The sequence below is a fragment of the Ruditapes philippinarum genome, unplaced genomic scaffold, assembly GCF_026571515.1.
Source record: "Ruditapes philippinarum isolate M1 unplaced genomic scaffold, ASM2657151v2 ctg2641_1_1_1_1, whole genome shotgun sequence".
Taxonomy (NCBI): domain Eukaryota; kingdom Metazoa; phylum Mollusca; class Bivalvia; order Venerida; family Veneridae; genus Ruditapes; species Ruditapes philippinarum.
Window position 1 is genome coordinate 40,587 of NW_026856119.1, and position 12,564 is coordinate 53,150.

The 12,564-nt window shown below is 35.6% G+C and overlaps 1 protein-coding gene across 1 annotated transcript in view; it reads left to right on the forward strand.

Moving 5' to 3' along the window:
• LOC132745432 (uncharacterized) overlaps positions 1-12,564 on the forward strand; it is a 56,277-nt gene that overhangs the window by 32,285 nt on the left and 11,428 nt on the right. Inside the window, exon 5 of the mRNA XM_060734346.1 lies at positions 3,214-3,398. Within this exon, the coding sequence (XP_060590329.1) occupies positions 3,214-3,398 (185 nt within the window). The remainder of the gene's footprint in view (positions 1-3,213; positions 3,399-12,564) is intronic.

Consider the following 12,564-nt stretch of genomic DNA (forward strand, 5'->3'; position numbering starts at 1 on the left):
TCGGGTCAAAAAACTAGGTCACAGGAGCTGAAAATAGAAAGAGCTTGTTAACACTCCTAGCTGGCTGCAGTTTTGATCCAAATATCCTGGAAATTGGTCAGAAATGTTGCTTTGATGATTTCTAGGTCAAGTTTGAATATGGGTCATTTCCGGTCAAAAACTAGGTCACAGGAGCTAAAAATAGAAAAAAATGTTTTTAACACTCTAGTGGCTGTAGTTCAGACTCAAATATTCTGAATATTTGTCAAGAATGTTGCTTTGATGATATCAAAGTCAAGATCGAATATGGGTCGTCTCCGGACAAAAACTAGGTCACAGGAGCTAAAAATAGAAAATCTTTGTAACACTTTATTGGCTGCAGTTTTGAACCAAATGTTCTGGAAGTTGGGCAGAAAGGTTGTTTGTGTAATTTCTAGGTCATTTCTGGGTCATTTCCGGTCAAAAGCTAGGTCACAGGAGCTAAAAATAGAAAAATCTTTTTAACACTCTAGTTGCTACAGTTTTGATTGAAATATTCTGGATATTTGTCAGGAAAGTTGTTTTCATGATATCAAGGTTAAGTTCGAATATGGGTCGTTTCCGTCAAAAAATAGGTCTCATGAGCTAAAAATAGGAAAATCTTTTTAACACTCTAATGGCTGTAGTTTTGAGCCAAATGTTCTTGAAGTTGGTCAGGAATTTGTTTGTTTAATTTCTAGGTCAAGTTTGAATATAGGTCATTTCTGGTAAAAACTAGGTCACAGGAGCGAAAAGTAGAAAAAGCTTGTTATCACTCGAGTGACTGCAGTTTTGATCCAAATATCCTGGAAATTGATCCGGAAATTGTTTGATGATTATTTGGTCAAGTTTAAATACGGGTTATTTTTGGTCTAAAACTAGGTCAGAGGAGCTAAATATAGAAATATATTGTTTTGATTCAAATACTCTAGAAATTTGTCAGGAAAATTTTGTTGATGATTTTTAGATCAAGTACGAATATTTGTCTTCTCTGATCAAAAACTAATCCACTGGAGCTAAAAGTATAAAAATATTTTAACACCCTAGTGGCTACTGTAAGGATCCAAGTATCCTGGAAATTGGTCTGAAAATTATTTTGATGATTTCTAGATCAAGTTTTAAGATTGGTCACCTGGGGTCAAAAACTAGGTCACACTGCCCAAATATACATAAACTTTGTAAACACTCTAGAGTTCACATTGTGTACTCCATTGTCCTCAAACTTGGTCAGAATGCTTGTCTAAGACATTGCTCGGATGAGGCCAATGGGTCAGGGGATCGATCTAGCTTTGTTTCTATAATGGTTTATATTATAAGATACTCGTAAATGAAATATGAATTATCTTCTATGTTATAATATCTTGTAAGAAAAGGTTCTTTTAATTATTGCTACAAATCTTAAGTATTAAACGGATTTTTATATTTCTTATAAAAAGAGGCGTTTGTTAGGCAAAATTATCATTTTGAGCTTCATTTATTTGTGATGACGGTTATTAATTCGCTACTGGTTTAACCGGAGGGGGCTTTAGGTTTACCTGTTTGTCTGTCCGTCCGTCCGACAAAACTCGGTACTGTGATAACGTAAAAAGTACTGAAAATATTTTTATGAAACTTTAAATATGGATAGATGGCAGTCTGGAAATTATGCACGTTTTTTTCTTTGCTTCCTTTTATGAAAAGTTTGGTTGCTATGGCAACAACTAGACCGAAAATATTGCAAATGTAACTTAAAAACTGGATCCCTTGATAATGCAAAAAGTACTGAAAATATTTTTATGAAACTTGAAATATTGGTAGATGGCAGTCTTGAGATTATGCACGTCTTTTTCTTTTCTAAAGTCAGCGTTCTCTTTCCATTCATGTTTCAATTTATCAATGACCCGGTTGTTTAAAACATTGGTTAGTGATAACCAACGGATAAAATCACTAACCACTGGCTAAAATGTGTCTGTTGGATAAATTCTGTAGTTCAAAAGTTATCTAACGGATAAAATGCATTATCCAGTGATTAACTTTAACTAGTCCTATGACCACCAAATAATGTCCCTAACCAGTGGTTAGCCATCATCATTAAAACAGTAGAAATCATTAAAACTTGTTTAAAAGCATATTTTTCTTAAAAAATATATGTTTATTTTTTATTAAATAGAATATTTCATATGAAATGCATAGGATTAAATTGAAACATTCTTGAAAAATTGCTTTTAGAACCCTTTTTCAATCAAAATTTGTTGTTGTTGTAGTGTAGAAAATTCAGTTAAACAGTCATAATTTTCTTATTCTTAAATTGAACATACAAGTGTCAGTACTCATTTTTTTAAGTAGAACATTACCCATCTAATAGAAGTAATTTCAGCACAAAATTGAAAAAAAAAGTTTTTTTTTTAAATTTCTTATGTGTGTTTATGGGAAAAATATATATATCGATACTTTAAGGCCTTTGATATACTTTTTCACATAAAAGCACAAAACATGCAAAATAAATTCAAATGGAGCTTCCTGATTCAAATTAATTTTTTAATTCATCAATAAATCGGCCCTGTTGCATTATGGTACTTTACCAGTGGATAAATACACAATCCACTGGTTAGGTAGCCAGGGTACTATCCAACTGTCGAACAATGAAATTTTATCCACTGTATACCTGGCCGCTGGTTAAGGATTTAACCAGTGGATAAGCTATACATTTGTTAATTTTAACCAATGTTTGAACAATCCGGTCCAGTCACCCGATTAACAGTCTAAGGCTCTAACAATTGAGTTTACCGGACGGTATTATTCTTCGGGTTGCACTGTGCACGCTCTATTCATATATCATGGGTGATGCATCGTTTTCACAGCTAATAAAAGCAGTAAAGTTGATTGGCTCAATATAATAATAATACGTCTATTGATGCCTGAGTGTTGTAATGTAAACTTCAATTCACCGTCCAAGGGAACTAATGTATTTTATCACTGTACGATGCTGTGTCTTCAATATATACAATTAGGCACCCCGCTTTAAAAGCAATCCTGTCCATTTTAAACCATGTCAATGTTTATTTCAAGATATGGAGTTGTTTTACTAAGTTACATTGGATTTCACCTTACGTGACATGCAGTCATTCTTTTTATAACAAATGAACCATTTATTGCCCAGAAATATGAAGTATAATGATTCGGTTTCATTTTTCTGTCAGGTCAATAAGTGAAAATTTGTGTAAATGGTTTTTATAGGAACGATGAACAGAAACTTTGAAGGGAATGAGAAGACAATTATGCTTGTTGGTGAAACTGGAGCAGGAAAGAGTACAATGTTAGACGGGATGGTCAACTACATTCTCGGAGTTAATTTTTCCGACACATTTCGTTATACAATTGTCCATATGGAGGAAGATGAATTGAAGAAGCAGGACAATCAAGTAAGATATTTTATTTTGAACACATCTTAACTCTAATGAAGAGACTTATCAAAATTCGGTAAGAAAATACCGGTCATCAGCAATCAAATAACCTACGATCTACAACTGTTACTTTCTTATAATAGCGTTGATTGCTCTTGAGGGATCGCACCTTTAACATATTTTCAAAATCATTCTAGATCAAGTGCTAGGGGGTGTCAGAGATTTTGCACTTCATGTACAGACTCAATCAAACCGAATCTGTAATTGTCCCCCGCCTTTTCGAAGAAAAAATGGGGATATAGAAATAGGCTCCGTCCGTCTGTCTGTCCGTCCGAGCAACTAAAATGGACTAAAAGGCCATCTAACTGTAAACAGAACAAGAGAGAACAATAGAGTTCATTCCGTTACAATAGAATAAGGGGCCATGGCCCCTATTAAACAGAAGAAAATAACAAAAGAAATGGCCCTTTAGTCTATTTTAGTGGCATGTCCGTCCGTCCGTTTGTCTGTTCGAGCAAACATTTTGGGTGTAGGGGCTATATAACAGTCAAGAGAACAAAAGAGAACAATAGGTTAATTCCTTGATCAAAGGGCTTATGGGCTAGTAGTCCTTAAGAAAACAAAGAAAATAACAAAGACAATAGCCCCTAAACCCAAAATGTTGGAATGTCCGTCCGACCGTGTGTCCGTCCGTCACACTTTCGTGTCCGGTCCATAAGTTTGTCATTTATCAAAGGAATCTGAAATAACTTGGCACAAATGTTTGTTATAATAAGACAATGTGTCATGCGCAACAACCAGACCCCTACCCCCAAGGTCAAGGACACACTTGCTCATTTAAGGTCAACATTGTCTATTTGAGGGTATGTGTCGTGTCCGGTCCATAACTTTCTTATCTTTGAAGAGATTTTGTTAATACTTGCCACAATTGTTCACAATAATGAGCCAATGTGTCATGCGCAACAACTGGTCACCTACCTCTCAGGTCAAGGTCACACTTGGAGGTCAAAGATTAACATAGTCTGTTATTGGGTATATTTTGTGTCCAGTCCATAACTTTTTCATAGATCGAAAGATTTTGTAAATACTTGCCACAAATAGTCACTATAATAAGACAATGTGTCATGCAAAACATCTGCATCCTTACCTCCAAGTTTAAGGTCACAGAGGTCAAAAATTAACATAGTCTGTTTTATGGTATACATTGTATCTTATGTCCGATCAAGAACTTCTTCAGGATTTTGAAATAACTAGGCAATAAGAAGACGATATGTCAAGTACAACACCTGCACCCCTACCTCCAAGGTCAAGGTCACACTTAAAGGTCAAAGGTTAACAGTCTGTAATATGGTATATTTTGTGTCCTGTCCATAACTTCTTCATATATCAAGGGGTTTTGAAAATACTTGGCACTATTAGTCACAATGATAAGATGATATGTCATGCGTAACACCTGTGTCCCCACCTTCAAGGTCAAGGTCACACTTAGAGGTCAAAGATATACATACTCTGTTATAGGGTATATTTGGTGTCCGATCTATAACTTCTTCATAGTTCAAGGATTTTGAAAATACTTGGCACAGATAGTAACAATAAAAAGACGATATGTCATGCATAACACCTACATCCCTACCTCCAAGGTCAAGGTCACACTTAGAGGTCAAAGCTTTACATGATAAATATTTAAATTCCGTGTTTCATTTTATTTTTTTAATAAATTTATTGTTGCATTTGCAGATCTAGCATTGATCATAAGTTTGGACTGAAAGTCCTGAGATCCATACCTCAATCTTTTGAAATAGCACAATTTTATGCTTGTATAAACATTCCCCGAGGCGGGGGACGTTGGTAACTCTGTTACAAGTTCTTGTTTGCATGTAATTTTGGTGTGGTTAATGCTTCCTAGGAATCACTATTTAGTCTCGTATTACTTTGGTTATAATAGTTGATAGTCCAAGAGATGGTGGGGTTTTATTGCAATTTACTTTATCGCAAATTGAAACATTTCCATTATAAAACATATAGTCTGTAGTTTCTATAAAAAAAATTAAGGTGTGCAGCCCGGGCAAAAGTACAAAAAGTCAAGATGGCCGCAAATATGGCCGCCGAAAATTACAAAATACGTATAGCTTTTGTTTCCTGACTTTTAACTTTAGGACTTTGTACAAAAGAGTTTTAATTGCACAGTATCAGATAAAATATGTCTTATTTATGAATTAATAAAGCAAAATTGACAATGATATGGCCAACTTCAAAATTATCACTATCAGTTTACCAAACAAAAAGTGATAAAATATACTTTTTTGATAATTTTATGACTTACGTTTTACGGTATTTACACAATGTAAATGAAAATGCATTTAAATTGGGTGTACTTTATTAATTTAGCATAGCTCGACAATTTAAGCGTAAAGAATTATTATTGAGCATTTGTGTCAAAAGTGGGTGGGGGTTAAATTACCGAAAAGTAAATTAAAATTACATGTTCCTTTAACTTTCCTTTACTTTACAATTTCAGTTTAATATAAAGGAAATTGGGTATACATTGTATGTTCTTTGATCATTTGAAAATTTCTTGTTAAGTTAAGCATAAGAAAATATTACCTTAGCATTTATCTCAGACGAGTAGAAGTGGGTTGGGGGGAAAAAAACTAACTGAGAAAAAAAAGAAGAAATAATGTTAAAAATTATTAAACTCCTAAAAGTTATTATGCTCCGACAAATTTCGGGGGGGGGGAGCATATAGTCGTCAGGTTGTCCGTCCGTCAGGCCGTCTGTACGTACGTCCCGAAATCGTGTCCGGCACATAACTTTGTTATTTGAAGTCGGATTTTAAAACTATTTCACAGAAGTGATCACCTTATTGAGACGACGTGTTGCGTGTAACATTTGGGTCGCTACCTTGAAGGTCGAGGTCACAGCATGACCTTGCAGCAAAATCGTGTCCGGTCCATAACTTCATTATTTGAAGTCGGATTTTAAAGCTATAATGATCACCATATTGAGACTACGTGTCGCGCGCAACATTTTGGTCGCTACCTTGAAGGCCAAGGTCAAAGCATGACCTTGCAGCAAAATCGTGACCGGCCCATAACTTTGTTATTTGAAGTCGGATTTTAAAACTATTCCACAGAAATGATCGTCATATTGAGACGACTTGTTGCGCGCAACATTTAGGTCGCTATTTTGAAGGTCAATGTAACAGCATGACCTTGCAGCAAAATCATGTCAGGTCCATAACATCGTTATGTGAAGTTGGATTTAAATACTATTTCACAGAAATGAGTACCATATTGAGACGACGTGTCATGCGCAAAATTTGGGTCGCCACCTAGGAGATAAATGTCACAGCATGACCTTGCAGAAAAATCGTGTCCGGCCCATAACTTCGTTACTGGAAGTCGGATTTTACAACTATGTCACAGAAATGATCACCATATTGAATCGACTTGTCGCATGCAACATTTGGGTCGCTACCTTGAAGGTCAAGGTCACAGTATGACCTTACAGCAAAATTGTGTCCGGTCCATATCTTCGTTATTTGAAGTCGGATTTTACAACTATTTTACAGAAATGATCACCATATTGAGACGATGTGTCGAGAGCAACATTTGGGTGGCTACCTTAAAGGTCAAGGTCACAGCATGACCTTGCAGCAATATCGTGTCCGGCCCATAACTTTGTTATTTGAAGTCTGATTTTACAATTATTTCACAGAAATGATCACCATATTGAGACTACGTGTGACGCACAACATTTGGCTCACTACCTTGAAGTTCAAGGTCACAGTATGACCTTGCAGCAAAATTGTATCCAGCCCATAACTTATAATTTTAATTTTAACTTATAATATGTGTATATCAAAAACATAAAAATCTTCTTTGAGAAAACCCAAATAGTTAGAGTTTAGATAAAAAGCATGAAAAATCTTCTAGTAAGTGTCTACAAAGACTGTTCAAATAAAAGCCCTGGGGTCAAAACTGGCCCCGCCCCAGGGGTGTCATTGTTTTTAGCTATATGTGTATAATAAAAACTTAAAAAATCATCTTTTAAAAATCCCAACGAGCTAGAGCTTAGATGTTTAGCATGAAACATCTTCTAATGGGTGTCTACCAAGTTTGTTCAAATAAAAGCCTTTGGGTAAAAATTGGCCCTGCCCGGGGGGATAATTGATTATCCTCTTTTATCACATAAACCGCGGCGCAGGAGTGTAATAAAGCCATTTAATAATAACGGTATTACACTAGTGTAATAAAACTTTGACGTGACGTCATTTGCGCTATAGAGAAACATAGCGCTAAAGCGCGCTAATGTTAGCGTTACACTATGGGAGCATCATTAAGAAATTACTCATTTTAACAGTTTACTGTTCTTATTTAATATATGTGATAAATAGAATATCACATTCGTGTAGATTCAATACTAAATTTATTAAACTCGTTGAATTAAACAATATTATGCTCGCCAGAGGCTCGCATAATATGATTTGTATTCAACTCCTTTTAATAAATTTAGTATTAAACTACACTCATTCAATATCCTCTATATATGTGTATAGTAAAAACTTTAAAAAATCTTCTTTTGAAAAACCTAAAGAGCTAGAGTTTAGACACCATTGAGTGAGTGTCTACCAAGATTGTTCAATAAAAACCCTGGGTTAAAAATTGGACCCGCCGGGGCAGGGTCATTGTTTTTCATTATATGTGTGTAGTAAAAACTTAACATCTTCTTTAAAAAAAACTCAAAGACCTAGAGCTTAGATATTTAGCATGAAACGTCTTCTAATGGGTGTCTATCAAGTTTGTTCACATAAAAGCCCTGGGGTTTAAACTGGCCTGCTCCGGGGACCTATATACAGGTGAGCGACTTCAGGGCCATCATGGCCCTCTTGTTACACTTTGAACTTTGTCTGTGACATAACTCTGACACTACAAGAGGTAAACCTTCCTGTGTCCAAAACCTGTTCGGGGAGCATCACCCGGTTCAACCGGCTTTTGTCTTTATTTTTGTAGTTCAATAATCATAAAGTATGACCTTGCAGCAAAATTGTATCCAGCCCATAACTTATAATTTTAATTTTAACTTATAATATGTGTATATCAAAAACATAAAAATCTTCTTTGAGAAAACCCAAATAGTTAGAGTTTAGATAAAAAGCATGAAAAATCTTCTAGTAAGTGTCTACAAAGACTGTTCAAATAAAAGCCCTGGGGTCAAAACTGGCCCCGCCCCAGGGTGTCATTGTTTTTAGCTATATGTGTATAATAAAAACTTAAAAAATCATCTTTAAAAATCCCAACGAGCTAGAGCTTAGATGTTTAGCATGAAACATCTTCTAATGGGTGTCTACCAAAGTTTGTTCAAATAAAAGCCTTTGGGTAAAAATTGGCCTGCCCGGGGGATAATTGATTATCCTCTTTTATCACATAAACCGCGGCGCAGGAAGTGTAATAAGCCATTTAATAATAACGGTATTACACTAGTGTAATAAAACTTTGACGTGACGTCATTTGCGCTATAGAGAAACATAGCGCTAAAGCGCGCTAATGTTAGCGTTACACTATGGGAGCATCATTAAGAAATTACTCATTTTAACAGTTTACTGTTCTTATTTAATATATGTGATAAATAGAATATCACATTCGTGTAGATTCAATACTAAATTTATTAAACTCGTTGAATTAAACAATATTATGCTCGCCAGAGGCTCGCATAATATGATTTGTATTCAACTCCTTTTAATAAATTTAGTATTAAACTACACTCATTCAATATCCTCTATATATGTGTATAGTAAAAACTTTAAAAAAATCTTCTTTGAAAAACCTAAAGAGCTAGAGTTTAGACCACCATTGAGTGAGTGTCTACCAAGATTGTTCAATAAAAAACCCTGGGTTAAAAATTGGACCCGCCGGGGCAGGGTCATTGTTTTTCATTATATGTGTGTAGTAAAAACTTAACATCTTCTTTAAAAAAAACTCAAAGACCTAGAGCTTAGATATTTAGCAAGAAACGTCTCCTAATGAGTGTCTACCAAGTTTGTTCAAATAAAAGCCCTGGGGTTTAAACTGGCCTAGCTCCGGGGGCCTATATACAGGTGAGCGACTTCAGGGCCATCATGGCCCTCTTGTTACACTTTGAACTTTGTCTGTGACATAACTCTGACACTACAAGAGGTAAACCTTCCTGTGTCCAAAACCTGTTCGGGGAGCATCACCCGGTTCAACCGGCTTTTGTCTTTATTTTTGTAGTTCAATAATCATAAAATTTTCAATGACGCTTTTATAGTGTAACGCTAACATTAGCGCGCTTAAGCGCTATGTTTCTCTATAGCGCAAATGACGTCACGTCAAAGTGTTATTACACTAGTGTAATATTGTTTTTACTAAATGGCTTTATTACACTCCTGCGCCGCGGTGGTTTATGTGATAAATAGAGGATAATGAATGAGCGTAGTTTAATACTAAATTTATTGAACTCGTTGAATAAAATCATATTATGCGAGCCTCTGGCGAGCATAATATTGTTTTATTCAACGAGTTCAATAAATTTAGTATTCAATCTACACGAATATAATATTCTATTTATCACATATATAAAATATGAACAGTAAACTGTTAAAATGAGTAATTTTTCAATGACGCTTTTATAGTGTAGCGCCAACATTAGCGCGCTTTAACGCTATGTTTCTCTATAGCGCAAATGACGTCACGTCAAAGTGTTATTACACTAGTGTAATATCGTTTTTACTAAATGGCTTTATTACACTCCTGCGCCGCGGTTTATGTGAGAATATCATTTATGAAAGGGGCAATTATTAATAAATTTTTGTGCCAATTTCATACTGAATAAAAAAACACACAGTCTGAAAAAATTGCAGTAGTGAAAAGCAAAAGGTGTTTAAGCCTTAATGTACATGTCAATGAAACCTAAAAAACGATTAAAGTACGTTCTATACTTTGATTGCGGTCCATACCTTTGTCATCTTTTGACAGATTAAAGTTTGCATAAATTGTGCACTAATGGCCATGTTGAGTCAAACATTCTGTCATTCCCAAATGAATTTTGAAATAATTTAATAAAAATGTGTTTGAATATTATATTGATGTGTCGCATACAGTCTCCAGCTTTAAACTCAATGTCACACTTGTACTTCAATATTCCTAAAAGTAGTAATAGATGGCGGTGTCCGTCCCAAAACATTGTCATTCATGGATGAATTTTAACCATTATACATAACTATTTTTTATATTGATCTCATATGTCTCAAGCTTAAACTAGGGCACCCTAAGTTTTCATTAAAATTTATTGATACTCTTGGCTACGGTGGCACAAAGGTGACATGTGAGTGTTTTTATCTATCTCTTGCGCACGAGAAACTATGTTGTGGCCACGAGTTACTAAGTCGTGGCCACGAGATAGATAAGTCATGGGAACGAGATACTAAGTCGTGGTCACCTGATAATTAAATCGTGAGGACGATATACTAAGTCTCGGGCACGATATAATTAAGTCTTTGTCACGACATAGTATGTATGTCGTGGCAACGAGATACTATGTCATGGACACAAGTTACTGAGTCGTGGGCACGAGATAAATAAGTCGTCGGAACGAGTTACTAAGTCGTGGTCACGAGATAATTAAATCGTGGAAACGATATACTGAGTCTCGGGCACGAGATAATTAAGTAGTGGGAACGATATACTATGTCGTGGGAACGGGATACTATGTCGGTTCCACGAGTTACTAAGTCGTGGGCACGAGATTTTTAAGTCGTAGGCGCGAGCTGCTATGTCGTGGGAACGAGATACTAAGTCGTGCCCACGAGTTAGTAAGTCGTCGCTATGAGATAATTAAGTGGTGCGCACGAGATATTAATATATATTTAGTGTAATCTGATTGGTGAATTTTTATAAATGTAATTCTAATACATGTATATATATTAGAAAGTCACCTTCCAAGGCCCATAAATCAGACATTAATTTTGACTACGTTATAGCCCTTTGTGGGGACAATTCTGAGTTTGTACATACAAAACCCTTTTAACCTTGTTTATACGATTACTTGAGAAGGAATAAGTCCTAATTTATTTATTTGGTAGAGATATTGCCCATGGACAGTACATAGCCTATAAGGATGTTTTAGGTCAAGGGTCAAGTTAACCGTGACTTTTCATAATAAAAATTTAGAAAGAATAAGCCATTGTTTATATAATCTAGAATGATCATTGCACCTGATCAGTAGACGACACCTAATAATTTTGAGGTCATTGGGTCAAAAGTCAGGGTCATAATTACGCTAAATGTAAAACCATTGACCAATCAATAACTTGTATAAAGGGCATTTTTACAGGTAGGTGAATTAGGGGAATCCGTGTACTAAAGCACGTTTCTAGTTAATGAAGATAATTCATATACATTTTGTAATGTGATTGGTTATTTATCTCGTGCGCACGACTTAATTAACTCGTGCCATAGACATAGTATCTCGTGGCCACGACTTAATTATCTCGTGCCCACGACTTAGTCACTCGTGGCCACGACATAGTATCTCGTGGCCAAGACATAGTATCTAGTTCCCACGACTTAATTATCTCGTGGCAACGACCTAGTCACTCATGGCCACGACATAGTATCTTGTTCCCACGATTATTTATCTCGTACATAGTATCTCGTGACCACGACTTAATTATCTCGTGGCCACGACTTAGTAACTGAAGGCCACGACATAGTATCTCCTGGTCACGACTTAACTATCTGATGGCCACGACTTAGTAACTCGTGGCCACGACATAGTATATCGAGCGAACGAGATAAATAAAAACACACACATGTCCCCTTTGTGTCACCGTACTTGGCCGGTCAACAATTCTGATTTGCATAGATTTGTTGGATTTTAAGGCTGACATGTTTCGTAAAAAAGAATTATGTCTCGGACTAAAAAGTTAAAGTCATAATTGTCAATTTTCTTTATATCAAATCAAATTGAGTTACAGCACCGTGTATATCAAGTAACGCCGGAATGTGAAAATAGCGCACTCAATAAGTAACGCAGAATTGTGCAAAAAATGGCGGATACCTGACGCGGTTAGTATATGGTACTGAATTATCACACAGGTTTAACGCATTTTAACAGCGAATGTAATCCAGTTATGTGTGACCTAGTCAATGTATTTTCTTCATAA